Raw genomic sequence first — 15,134 nt, forward strand, 5'->3', positions numbered from 1 at the left:
TCGCTGAGATGGAAGACAGAGAAGTGGAAACCACCCTAGTTGAAGAAAGAAAAGCATTTTAAAAAATGAGGATACTTTCAGAGACTTCTGGGACAACATCAAACATATTGACCTAACATTCACATCACAGGGGTCTGAGAAGGAGAATAGAGAAAGGGGTAGAGAACTTAAATGAAGAAATAATAGCTGAAACACTTCCCGAGTCTGGGGAAGAAAACAGACATTCAGGTGCAGGAAGCTCAGAAAGTCCCAAACAAGATGATCCCAAAAAGGTCCACACCAAGATACACTGCAATTAAAATAGGAAAAACTGTTAAAATCTTAAAGTCAAAAGAGAAGAGCAAGGAGATTCCTATACGACCATCAGCTGACTTCGTAGCATAAACCTTGCAGGTCAGAAGGGAAAGGCACAATATATTAAAAGTACTGAAAGGGAAAAAAGCCTATAGCCAAGAATACTCTACCAAGTAAGGTTATCATTTAGATTTGAGGAAAAGATAAGACAGTTTCACAGATAAACAAAAGCTAAGAGTTTGGCACTACTAAACCCACTTTACATCTCTAAGCACATCTCTGAGTGAAAAAGAAAAGGCCACAATTAGAAATTAGAAAATTACAAAAGGAAAAATCTTATTGGTAAATGTAGGTATACAATAAAGGGGGCTTCCCTGGTGGCTCAGATGGGAAAGAATCTGCCTGCAATGCAGGAGACCAGGGTTCGATCCCTGGGTTGGGAAGATCCCCCAGGAGAAGGAAATGGCAACCCACTCCAGCAACCCTGCCTGGAGAATCCCACGGACACGGGAGCCCAGCGGGCTACAGTCCATGGCATCACAAAGAGTCGGACATGGCTGAACAATTCACGCATGCGTGCATGCACACACACACACACACACTACACAGAGTAAAGCCAGTAGATAAATTACTGAGAAAGCTAGTAGAAAGGTTAATAAACAATAGCAGTAAAATCATCTATATCCACAATATGTACGGTTAAGGGATACATACATAAAAGTATGGTAAAGGTACATACATGCCAACAAAGGTCTGTCTAGTCAAAGCTATGGTTTTTCCAGTGGTCAGGTATGGATGTGAGTATTGGACTATAAAGAAAGCTGAGCGCCAAAAAATTGATGCTTTTGAACTGTAGTGTTTGAGAAGACTCTTAAGGGTCCCTTGGACTGCAAGGAGATCCAAACAGTCCATCCTAAAGGAAATCAGTCCTGAATATTCATTGGAAGGACTGATTCCAAAGCTGAGGCTCCAATACTTTGGCCACCTGATGCGAAGAACTGACTCATTGGAAAAGACCCTGATGCTGGGACACTGAAGGCAGGAGGAGAAGGGGACGACAGAGGGTGAGATGATTGGATGGCATCACTGACTCATCACATGAGTTTGAGCAAGCTCCCGGAGCTGGTGATGGACAGCGAAGTCTGGCATGCTGCAGTCCATGGGGTCACAGAGTCAGACACAACTAAGCGACTGAACTGAAGGGATACATAAAACAAAAAGATGTCAAATATGATACCAGAAACATGAAATGTGGACAGTGTCAGTAAAAATGCATAGTTGTTAGAATGCATTTGAACTTAAAAGGATGTGAACTTAAAATAATCATATATAAATATATGTATACACACACACATGTGTATGTATTGTTATACGCACACCTTGGGGCTTCCCAGGTGGCGCTAGTGGTAAAGAATCTGCTTGTCAATTCAGGAGACATGAGACATATGGGTTCAATCCCTGGGTCAGGAAGATCCCCTGGAGGAGGAAATGGGACCCCACTATGGTATTTTTGCCAGGAGAGTCCCATGGACAGAAGAGCCTGGCAGGCTACAGTCCATGGGGTCACAAAGAGTCAGACACGACTGAGCGTTTGAGCACAGCTTACAGCACACAAACCTCACGGTAACCACAAATCAAAACCCTCTAATAGATACACACAGAAAGGACAAGGAAAGAATCCAAACATAACACTAAAGACAGTAATCAATCACAATGAAAGAGAACAAAAGAAGAAAGGAACCAAAAAAACTACAAAAATAACCCTAAACGATGAACAAATGCCTATCAATAATTACTTTAAATGTAAACAGACTAAATCAGAAGACATACAGTGGATAAAGAAAATAATAAAAATAAATAATAAAAAAATAAAGACAACAAGACCCATATTAAGTGCTGCCTGTACAGAGACTCAGTTCAGATCTAAAGACACACACAGACTCCAAGTGAGGGTATGGAAAAAGGTATTCCATGTAAATGGAAACAAAAAGAAAGCTGGGATAGCAGTACTTTGTATCAGACAAAATAGAGTTTAAAACAAAGACTGTAATAACAGACAATGAAAAGCATTACATAATTTTAAAAGGGTCAATCCAAGGAAAAGATACAATTTTAAATATATATGCATCCAACCTAAGAGCACCCAAATACATAAAGCAAATATTAACAGACATAATGGGAAAAATGAACAGTAACACAGTATTACTAGGAGGAAGTAACATGCCACTTGTATCAATGGATAAATCACCTAGGCAGAAAAATCATCATTAAGAAAATCACTTATATTACACATTAGACCCAATGGACTTAATAGATATCTACAAAGCATCCCATCCAAAAACAGTAGAATACACATCCTTTTCAAATGCACATACAACATTCTGCAAGACAAATCACACACCAGGCCTCAAAACAAGTCTCAATAAATTTAAAAAGACTGAAACCACATCAAACATCTTTTCTGACCACAAGAATCTATGACTAGAAATCAACCACAAGAAAGAACTGCAAAAACCACAAACACATAAAAGCTAAGCAATCTGCAACTAAACAACTAATAGGTCACTGAAGAAGTCAAAGAGGAAATTTAAAAATATCCTGAGGTAAATAAAAATGGAGACACAACAATCACAATCTATGGGATGCAGCAAAGGCAATTCTAAAAGGGAAGTTTATAGTGATATAAGACTACCTCAGAAATAAAGAAAAATCTCAAACACCTAACTTCATACCTAAAGGAGCTAGGAAAAACAAACAAACAAAACCCAAAGTTAGTAGAAGGAAAGAAATCATAAAGATCAGAGCAGAAATAAATGAAATAGAAACTAAAAAAAAAAAGAAAAAAGAAAAGTGAAACTAAGACCTGGTTTGTTGAAAATATAAACAAAATTGACAAATTTTTAATTAAACTAATCAAGAAAGAGAGCCCAAATAAGTCAAATAAGAAATAAGAAGGAAGTTACAACTGACATCACAGAAGTACAAATGATCATAAGAAGTTACAACAAACAACTATACACCAGTAAAATGGACAAGCTGGAAGAAATGGATAAATTCCTAGAAACGCACAATCTCTCAAGACGGAATCAGGAAGAAACACAAGACATGAACCAATCAACTACCAGACATGAATCAATCAACTACCAGTGATGAAGTTGAACCAGTAATTTACAAACTCTCAACAAACAAGGTCCAGGACCAGATAGTTTTTGGGTGAATTCTATTGAATGTTTAAAGAAGAATGAACATCTATCTTTCTCAAAGTATTCCAAAGAGCTGAAAATGAAAGAATGTGTCCAAACTTATTCTCAAAGACCAGCATTTTTTATACCAAAACTAAAAATACTACAAGAAAAGAAAATCACAGGCCACTATCACTGATGAACATAAGATGCAAAAATCCTCAACAAAATATTAGCAAACCAAACTCAACAATACATTAATAGGGAACACACCATGATCAAGTGGGATTTATCCCATGGATGCAAGGACGATTCAACATTTGCAAATCAATCAAGGGGTAACACCACATTAACAAACTGAAGAATAAAAATCATATGGTCATTTCCACAGAGGCAGAAGAAGCTTTAACAAAATTCAGCATCTGTTTATGATAAAAACTCTCAACATAGTGGGTACAGAGGGGCCATAACATAACAAAGGCCGTATACGACAAGCCCACAGCTAACTTCCCACTCAACAGTGAAAAACCAAAAACATTCCCTCTAAGATCAGGAACAAGACAAGATACTGCCACTTTTATTCAAAGCCCTAGCCACAACAATTAGACAAGCAAAATAAATAAAGGGAATCCAAATTGTTAAGTAAGAAACAGAACTGTCACTGTTTGCACAAGACATGATACTATACACAGAAAATCCCGAAGATGCCACCAAAAAACTATTAGAACTACTAAATGAATTTGGTAAAGCTACGGGATACAAAATTAATATACAGGAATCTGTTATGCTTCTATACACTAACAATGATCAGAGAAATTAAGAAAATAGCTTCATTTCCAATTGTAACGAAAATAAAATATCGAGGAAAAAAAATAACCAAGGAAGTGGAAGATCTACACTCTGAAAACTCAGACACTGATGCAAGAAATTAAAGATGACACAAACAAATGGAAAGCTGTATCAGGTTCATGGACTGAAGAATTAATGTTGTTAAAATGACCATACAACCCAACGCAATCTACAGATTCACTACGATCCCTGTTGAAATACCAAAGACAATTCTCCCAGACCTAGAACAAATAACTAAAACTTGTACAGAAACATAAAAGACCCCAAATGGCCAAAACAATCTTGAGAAAGAAAAGCAAAGCTATGAAGTCTCACAATTCTGATTTCAAACTGTACTACAAAGCTACAGTAATCAAAACAATATGGTACTGGCACAAAAACAGGCACATATATCAATGGAACAGTACAGAGCCCAGAAATAAACCCATACTTATATCATAACTAATTTATGATAAAGGAGCCAAAAATACAGATAGGGAAAAAAAGTTTCTTCAATAAATAGTGTTAGGAAACCTGGACAGTTACACGTTAAAAAGAGGAACAGGAACAATATCTTACACCATATACAAAAATAAACTCAAAATGGATTTAAAGACTTAAATGTAAGTCCTGAAACTCCCAGAGGAAGACAGAAGACATAAGCAGTATGGTCCTTAGAAGTATTTTTTAATCTGTGTCCTCAGGCAAGGGAAACAAAAGCAAAAACAAACAAATAATGTTACATCAAACTATAAAACTTTCTAAGGTGAAGGAAATTATCAACAAAATGAAAAGGCCACCTACTGAATGGGAGAAAATATTTGCAAATAATATATCTGATGAGGGGATAATATCCAAAACATACAAAGAATTCATACAGCTCAACATGAGAAAAATAGAACCTAATTTAAAAACTGGGCAAAGGACTTGCACATTCATTTTGTCCAAAGATGATAGACAGATGGCCAACACATATATGAAAAGATACTCAACATCACTAATCAGGAAAATGTAAATGCAAACCACAATGGGATATCACTTTACACCTGTCAGAACAGCTACAGTAAAAAAGACAACAAATAACAAATGTTGGCAAGGATGTAAATAAATGCACTTTTGGTGGGAATGTAAACTGGGTGTAGGCATTATGAAAACAGTACGGTGACCCCTAAAAAAATTAAAAACACAACTGCCATATGATCAAGCAATTTCACTTCTGGGAATTTGTCCATAGAAAAATAAAAACACTAATCTGAAAAACACATATGCACACCAATGTTCACTGCAACATTATATACAAGAGCCAAAATACGGAAGCAACTTAAGTGTCCATTGATGGATGAATGGATAAAAATAAAACAAAACTGGTATACATATATACAATGAAATGTTGTATATTAAAAAAGAATGAAATCTTGCCATTTGTCACGGATCCTGGGGAATATGTATTATGCTAAGTGAAACTGTTAGAGAAAGAAAAATACCATATGATTTCAATTATGTGTGGAATCTAAAAACCAAAACAAATCAGCAAACAATAACAGATTCACACATACAGAAAAAAAATAGGTGGTTGCCTGAGTGGGATGGGGTGGGGGGACTGTGAGTAAAATAGGCGAGGGAGATAAAAAGGCAAACTGCCAGCTACAAAATAAACAGGCAATGGGGATGAAATGTTCAGCGCTGGGAAAGTGAAGTCGCTCAGTCGTATCTGACTCTTTGCGACCCGTGGACTGTAGCCCACCAGGCTCCTCCATCCATGGGATTCTCCAGGCAAGAATACTGAAGTGGGTTGCCATTTCCTACTCCATCAGCACTGGGAATGCAGTCAATAATACTGGGATAACTTCGTATGGTGACAGATGGTGACTGACTGCGGTGACTATTTTGTTATGTACGGAACTATCACATCACCATGCCGTTCACAACGCAGGACTGCACATCTGTCACACCTCAATTTAAAATAAAGTATAAAAAAAAAACAAGCAACCTTAATCACTACACAATAACTGACACATCAAACTGATACTATGTGAATAATGCTACTGATTCTTAACAAGGTTATTATTTGAGAAGCTTACTTCACTGAAATTTAGTAATTTTTTAATGCTTTGTTTTCAAGTCAAACCACAGGTACCTATTTTTCTCTTAAATATGTTATTTTTCCAGTTTCTCTTAAACAATCAGAACAAATACTTATTTCTTGAAATAAATGATGTATCTTTACAGAAATTTTCCTCACATTCAAGCTTACTTTCATACTGTTTCATTGTCTAAATTTAAATCTCTTGCCAGACATATTCATTAACAACTATCTCAAAGGATATTCTAACAGTAAAATTATTATTAAATAATATCAACTGTTATTCTCAATGTTTTACTTGGTTTTTGTGGCAAAATACATTCCTGAACAAACACAGATATCTCAGTTTATTTAATCTCACATAAATTTTTTTATTTTTTTGCTTTATACAGTCAATTTTTATGCCACTTTTAAAGGGAGAGACAATTCTATACAGAATGGTTAGTGGCATAATAGTGGCTTTAAGACTATAAATTTGTAAATGTTGCAGCACATCCCTATTGCCTTCATAATTCATACAGTTCCATGTGCCACATAAGAAAATCAATTTAAATACACAGTAGTACCCTGTTCTTGGTGATTGATCACTACTTCTTTCTGTAAGTTTAAGCAGGAAGACTGGAATATACAGCTAGTTAAACTTTTTAGTAACTAAACAGCTTAGTTTCTATACCATGAGGGAAAGAGAGCTCTTTCCTTAATGACTTTTATATTTTCTAATCCATTGTACAGACATATTTTTCAGTGAAAAATAACTAACCAGTAACACGAGAAGTAATAAAGTCAACGTGCCAATATCAGAACACAGAGAAAGGGTCTGAAACAAGGGCTCACAGCATGCAAGGGCTGCTAGGAAGACACTTGCAAATCCACTTGCATGTTTCTTATTCATAGGTATCCTCTTATTTTTTCTCTGTGCACAAGTATTCACTGAATGCTCTACAGTCTGACATTGTGACTGAGCTCCAAAGCCAACAGACAGCCCAGAACCTTGAGGGACTTGTGTTCACCTCAACCCTACTACTTTTATGGGAAAAAAAAAAAAGAGGCATACAACGTCCCTGTTCCATTGTCAATATCTGTATCCACTGTCGTTACATTTCCCACCTTTTTATTCATAATCTCCAGTGGTAGTCAAGTCATTTAATAGGTAGAATGGTTTTCAAACTTGGTCTAAATCTTGACTTATCCGTATTTAAAAAGCTCATATGTTATTTGGAATGCTTGCAATGTTTTACTAGCAAAAGAGAAAAGCAAGGGAAATGAAATGTGAGGCAGAACCTTGAATTCTCTGATGTCCAGCACAGCGTACGCGTGTGTGGGGACCAGGCCCCACTTCTCGCCTTCAGCCTCGGTCATCACTCCAGTGGATGCAGTGATGAGGACATCTCCTTTGTGAAATCTGGAATGGACCCAACAGATCAATAACCAAAGGTAAACACATCTGTATCTCAGATTACACCATCCTTCCTTTCGTCTTGTGGTTTACATGAAAATTTCCACAAAGTGGAAATCTTTTCTAATACAGGCTATTCTCAACACCCACCAGTGAAGTACATTTTATTTTACAGCAAATCAGAAAAAACTATCACATTTATTTGTTTTCCCTCCCTGTTTTAGACAAACTAATTCTCAGAAACCTATCAATGAAGAAAAATAAATGCTAAATTTTCAAATGATTTACAAATAAAGGTGAAGATGGGAAATACCAAATGCATTCTCCCAAAGCCATATCATTTTATTTATCAAATCACTGAGCTTTCTGGTTTCAAGACAGTTTTCCAGTTCTTCACATGGATGATCCATTTAAGGCTTAAGCTATATTTATGTTCTCACCCTCCTCTTTTCCCACCTTCCCTCAAATTGGTAAGTACTCAGGAAGTACAAAATAGCCTTTCCAATATTCCTTTATCCAAATGTTTTGGATTATCTACCATCTGGATTAACTCTAAGAGTCACTGAGGGCTGGCTGGAGCGAGTGCATAAAGTGAATATTTTAAAAACACAACGTCCCTAATAACTGAAAATGACAGCCTCTGCAGGATCCATTCTCAACAAGACATGAAGTTTTTAAATGGCCTCTTTTAGTACAAAAGAGAGAGAAGTGTTTACCTTTGGTAAAGCATTCGGAAAGAATTATCCTTGCTGAAAGTCTGGCTGTCTGAATGCATGGCAATCCTTTCTGGTATCCACCCAGTCAGGGCATGGAGATCAATGTTCTGCAACATAAACACAGTCAGCACTGTCACTGTGGTTTTCAAGCTCTTAAATAAGTCCCCAGGGTAAACTGTTAAATCTCACTCATCTGACACGATGATTCTGATAGGAATAAATCAGAAGGTAGTAAGTAAGTAGTAAGTAAGTAAGTAAGTAGTAAGTAAGGTTGGGAAAATCAGTATGAATCTCTTGTATGTGTATGCTCAGTCGTGTCCGCCTCTGTGACCCTGCGGACTATAGACCACGAGGCTCCTCGGTCCATGGAATTTTCCAGGCAAAAATACTGGACTGGGTTGCTATTTCCTTCTCCAGGGATAATAAATCTTTTATTACTGGTTGGGCTGCATTTTCCTTCTCCAGAAAAATAAACCTCTTACTTAACTCAAATTCCCATCTGGATTTAAGCACAAGCCTGTCTTTTCCTTACAATCTCTTCTGCTTTTCCAGAATACATTTACTGATAAATATGATGAAAACTCAAACCATTTAATAGAAAAAACTGCTTTGATGATGATGATGACAGTTGCATTTATGTTCATTCCCTCTCTAAGCTGACTCAGTAAATCAACAGGCAACGGATTAGAAAGCTAAACTAAAAACATTTGAAGGACAGAGCAATTGAACACGGAGGTTGGGAAGAAAGTTTAACATCCTTCTACCTTTAACTATGACCTATACACTCTTTGAGTAGCATTATAAGAACCAGCAGACGGAGGAGGCCAGGTACTAGGTGAGGACACTAACCAGGTATAAGAAATAGGTGATTTGGGTATACTACCTCATTTAATCTTTACAGTTCTTGAGAGGTGGGTATTATCCTCATATTACAGACAAGCAAAGAACCTAAGAAAGGGTAAATACCTTTTCTAAGGCTACAGGCTGATTAGTGTTATAATTTAAAGTCATGCTAGTCTGAATAATTTCTGGCATAGGGCAATAGTTGACAACTAAAGGACACTGGCAGATACCTTGATTTTACAGATAAAGTTGTGTTAAAGGTTGGGAAAAACTAACCCCAAACTCCTTGAACCTGAATTTATAAATAAAAAAAAAAAAATACACAAGGATGACAATATGACTCACCCATTTGATTTGCAGAGGCTTCTTTGGAAAGGGACACTACATTTATTTGGCCCTGTGTCCCACCAGAAAAGTAGACACATACACTATAGGCTTTCCTGAATACTAAATCTGTACAATGTGCAAATAATCTTACAAAAGAAAACATGCACTCCCATAATAAGTGATTGATCAATATTTTTCAGGGGCTGATAATGTCTTCATTTAAGCCAAACACATAATCTATAATCTTTCAAACTCAGAATAATCATATTAGATAGCATAAGCCTGTGTCTGGATCATCTTACTACTTACTGAATTGGATCCTGGGAAATCATATCCTCCCATGACTTTCATGTAAGCTTTTTCTATGAGAGAAACCCATAATTCACTTTTGTTGTTAGAATAAGAACAGAGCAATTCTCCCTTGTGATCAACAGGTAACTGGTCATCAATTATCACCTGGAGAAAGAGAACATTAATTTCCTTAGGTGGTACGAAATATCTTAAAATCTTTTCTATCAAAAAACTTCCACACCTCTTATACTGATAAAATACATGATAAACGGTATGCTATGTCAATTACTAAGATAATGGTAGTTTCATATTTCTGGAAACTGATCAATTATAAATGTTTTGTGATGCCTTTCTTAAGGTTTAAAATTTGATCTCCCTCTCAGGTATTAACTTTGAGCCAACGGTTGGAAAATGTTATGGATCTACCAACAAAATTATTACGGATTCTAGAAATGTACTTTATATCTAAAATAATTATAAAAGGGCCTCTCACTATTAAGGTAAATAACAACAGTACCCTAAATCTGCAAAAAGATTCATGCTGTACTTAGTAGTAAAACATTATGACTAAAAAAATACATTTAAATAATATGGAAGCATAGAAGTAATCACCACAAACATGCAGCCTCTAATTCACATTATAGAGTGATTTCGGAAACAAGAGGATAAAAAGAATTTTGATCTATTAATAGAGAAACTATGCAACTGCATTTTCAAAGATTCTTTAAACCAGAGATTATTTACAAATTATAGTTCAGAAAAACCATTCTCAACAATTTTGTTTAGATGGGAAATTGTTTAGTTCTTAAAGTCAGCTAGAGCAGTCATTCTGAAAGGTTGTTCTCAGACAACATCACCACCACTATCACCTAGAAACCTAGATATGCAAATTCTGGCCCTTCTGCAGACCTACTGAATCAGATGCTTTGGGGGTGGAGCCCAGGAATCTTTTTTAACAAGCACTCCAAACGATTTTGTGCACGCTAAAGTTTGATTCTTATTCAATTAGAGAGTAATTCTAAGCTTCCCACACTAGAATTGGTATGGAATCTTGTTTAAATGAGCATTCTGATTCAGCAGGTCCAGGATGAGGCCCAAGTTCAGAAATTCTAACAAATTCCTGTATGCATGAAGGCTAAGTCGCTTCAGTCGTGTCCGACTCTTTGCAACGCTATGGACAGTAGCACCCGGGCTCCTCTGTCCATGGGACTCTCCAGGCAAAAATACTGGAGTGGGTTGCCATGCCCTCCTCCACGGATCTTCCCGACCCAGGCATTGAACCCATGTCTCCTGTGTCTCCTACATTGGCAGGAGAGTTCTTTACCTCTAGCACCACCTGGGAAGCCCAACAAATTCCCAAGTGATACTAACATTGATCCCCAGACTTAATGAGTAGACAGGAGCTAGAGAATCCTAACAAAACAAGGCCCTTACAACATGGTTCGGAATCCTTAAAGAAAGATTTGCAATTTAAAACTATGTATCTATTTCACAAAGGAAAACAATATTAAAGGTGTCTTACATCTTGATTTACACACATAAATTGTTCTAATGGACTTAGTGTGTCTGATGTCTTTTTAATCAAAAAGGTAACTAATGACCACCAGATTAAAATTCATTTTAAGCATAAGCAATCATAAGCTCAATGCTACTTCTTGGAGCTTTCTATAAATTTTCCCAAATTCATTTTTTAAAAGACTTTATGCTTGTCATGATTTTTTATTTTTAATTATTATTGATGATGTTATTGGTAGTAACATGTATAATATCACAGAGCCAAAATCAACTAAACTGACTTTTCAAATGTTTACATAAATAACATTGCTTAATGACTCTACTCAAGATTCAAAGGCAGGGAAGAGAGAAGGGGTTGACATGGAGAGAAACGTTATTCACCTTTCTGGGGACACCATTGAGGTGAAGTTTTACCATGTACTTTCCACAAGGATTGTACTCTGGCTCACCATCCTTATTCTGAGGGTAAATTATGCTTTAGTAAAGGAAAGAAATGGTGAAATACCAACATTAATATTCAATATAAACTACTATGCAGAATATTAATTTTATTTAGACATATGCTATTGTCTTAGTAATTTTACAAAAATAAATGTAAGAATATTTGTCTATAATAGACCTGTAATAGAAAAAGAATTTCACCTCAAAGTTTTTATTTAATATAAATAAATGAAGACAGTATCTTAGGAGATCATACAGTAGGGCATACATTTCATAATATTCTGAAAAATGCTCATTTTTAATTATATCCTCTAATAAATTTTCTAGTAAGTGGATATATTTTAAACTAGTTAGAATAATCTACTATTGGCTCTAAAACATAAAGAGACCATTTCAGTTAACCACAACTAAGGAAACTATAACTCTGACACAGAGATAAAGTTAGCAGAGCACTGATAAAGTACACAAAATTATCTAGTGAGATACTTGTAGAAACTATCAGTATCAATTTTCTTTTTCAAACTGCATACTATTCATTTACATGCTCTGTTTATCCAAGATGGCAAATGATTTCAAACTAAGGTCTGTATCTATTTACCTTTCTTCTTTCAGGACTTAACATAACAAAAACAAGTCAGGAAAAGCTGTACAAAAAAATTATAATGCTTAATTTTTATAATGAATAACTTTAAGCTAATAAAACTTCCAAAAATTGAAAAAGTATTTCATGGTAACATTTCAGTACACTGTTCTGGCCAACAAAAATGTTATATATGTTGTACTATATTACAGACCCATATAATGCTGTATTACATAATGTTTTATATTAATGTCTTATTTAACCCATTAAAAACATTGTTTCAGTAAATGATATAAAAATTTGAGATATTTTCCAATAGATATGTTTTTGTGTGTTAAGTTTTCAAAATCAAAATGGATTTCAAAATCCATTTTACACTTACAGCCTATCCAAATTCAGACTAGCTCATTTCAAGTATGTAATATCCACATGAGACTTGTGGCTACTATGTAGTAAGTCAAATTATAAATGTGATTTTAATCTGACCACTCATTTATTTCATTTATATTATTCTAACTATATGTGCATATGTTCTTAGATTGTCTTAGCAAATCCTTCCACATTCACAAACCATCTGCTTAACACACAAAGGCCGTAACATTCTAAGTGATATGTGCAGACAAACCCTAAGCTTCTAATTTCCAATTAAGAGACAATTCCATGAAAAGGGCTAAATGGACAAATATAAAATCCTACCTGGTAATCAACTTCTTATTAAATCGTCTTTCATAAGCTGCACTGATAGCCAGTGATGCCACAAATGAACAATCTGATACTATTGTCTGTTAATAAGAATTATTAATACATTCATTTACTCATGCAATTTCAACATTACCAAAATATTTAAGCATTGCATCCAGAGTCTAACTTTTTATACTAAATATCTTGACTGCTGCTTGAACAGGAAAACAATAAAACAGAAATGCCATAGTGCCAACTAACACATATTTTGTTCATACAAATCCCCAGAAAAACAAGCATTTCAATTAAGTTACTTTGGAATAATTAAATACGCATGATGCATTCTTACATGAATAAAAACATATTCAATTGAATTACACTATTTAATGACAAAAAAATTACAGGCATTTTAAAAACGTTGGTTAATTACAATGACAAATTAAAATCAATACACACATCAAAAAATTTGAATTACAGTATTTCAGGAGCATTATTTTCATACTAATGTGAAAAAATCTATGACTTCAGGGCTAATGTGTCATTAATAAAGTCTACAATCAAGTCACAGAGTTGTTCTACTGCCGAAGTGTTTTAAATAAGCCCAATACCTTTCTGTCTTTTCTATTTATTCTCTCATCAAACATAATATTCAGATTCTCAGTTATTCTCATCTGCAAGCATATATCAATAGGGTGCACAAAAATCTATAACTGTTCAAGAGTCATATCTCAGTATGTCGAAGTCAAATGTGAGATGAATAATTTTTCCAATCATACTAATGCATCTGAATAAATAAAAACCTAAGAAAAAAGGCAAATGTATATTCAAATTACTTTAAGATGTTAGTTTTTCATATAAAATTATACAAAATAAATGTTTACCTGCTTTATGCTGAAACTAGACACAGTATAAATCATTGTAGGATTGTTGGTGAGGTCTTCTGGTCGTACCCATTTAGAAAATGTAGCTTTTTGTTTAGGTGATAATGGTAACTTGCCACATCTATCACTGAGGTGATAATAAAAATTAAATAATAAAATTAACCTTAAAAAATGACTTAAAAACAAGAATAAATTTCCCAGAGAATTTTTTTTTTGTATAGTGATCACAGCTATACAGCGAATTCTAAAAAACATCTCTGGTCAAATTTGGTTCTTTACACTTGACCTTGAATTCAATCTGATCATCCAACCCAATTAAAAAAAAAAAAAGTAGACAACTGACAATAGAAGAGCAACTAAACTCTTTTATATTTAAGAATATACTTTAAGAGTTAAATTGAGCATGGTTATATTCAAGAAATTCAGTTTCAATAAAATGGAGCCATTTGATTCATTCAAAAGAAGCAAGGAAGCTACAGATCTTTATGTTGGCTCTTGACAAACTCATCTCTGCAGGACTAATAATGAGAATACCTAGTTACTGAGTAATACACAGATGGCAACAGTGGTAAAGAATCTGCCTGCCAACGTAGGAGACGCAAGAGACGCGGGTTTGATACCTGGGTCAAGAATATCCCCTGGAATAGGAAACGGCAACCGACTCCAGTATTCTTGCCTGGAGCATTTCATGGACAGAGGGGCCTGGCAGGCTACAAATCCATGGCATCACAAAGAGTCAGACACGACTGAGCACGTACCCACACACGAAACATGTGCTAGGCATCACACAAAATATTTTACATATCTTATTCATTTAACCTTCAAAACGATTCCTTATTAGAGCAAATTTTTTAGAAAAAGTTTTAAGTGATCAAATAAGCTGTGACACTGTTGAGCTAAGACACAGAAGAAAGGGTATCTGATTCCTGGTCTTTGGTGCTAAATCCAGCATCTTATCCGTTACTCTCTACTCAAAATGTGTAGGGAATATATGTGAAGTATTTCTCTATAATTAATGTACAGCACAAAAGTCTGCCATTCTTCAAAGTGCTTCTAGAGCAAGGGCAACAAATCTT

At 35.2% G+C, this 15,134-nt stretch overlaps 1 protein-coding gene across 2 annotated transcripts in view; it reads right to left on the reverse strand.

The window, feature by feature from the left end:
* The window catches only part of CAPN7 (calpain 7), a 45,007-nt gene that overhangs the window by 13,852 nt on the left and 16,021 nt on the right, over nucleotides 1-15,134 (reverse strand). For both annotated transcript variants that reach the window (XM_061167293.1, XM_061167292.1), the window contains exons 7-12: nucleotides 14,059-14,185; nucleotides 13,193-13,278; nucleotides 11,857-11,950; nucleotides 9,979-10,125; nucleotides 8,500-8,606; nucleotides 7,669-7,789 (exon numbers count right to left, since the gene is read on the reverse strand). In XM_061167293.1, coding sequence (XP_061023276.1) covers nucleotides 7,669-7,789; nucleotides 8,500-8,606; nucleotides 9,979-10,125; nucleotides 11,857-11,950; nucleotides 13,193-13,278; nucleotides 14,059-14,185 — 682 coding nt within the window. The remainder of the gene's footprint in view (nucleotides 1-7,668; nucleotides 7,790-8,499; nucleotides 8,607-9,978; nucleotides 10,126-11,856; nucleotides 11,951-13,192; nucleotides 13,279-14,058; nucleotides 14,186-15,134) is intronic.

This window comes from Dama dama, chromosome 19, assembly GCF_033118175.1.
Source record: "Dama dama isolate Ldn47 chromosome 19, ASM3311817v1, whole genome shotgun sequence".
In the NCBI taxonomy this organism is placed as follows: Eukaryota; Metazoa; Chordata; class Mammalia; order Artiodactyla; family Cervidae; genus Dama; species Dama dama.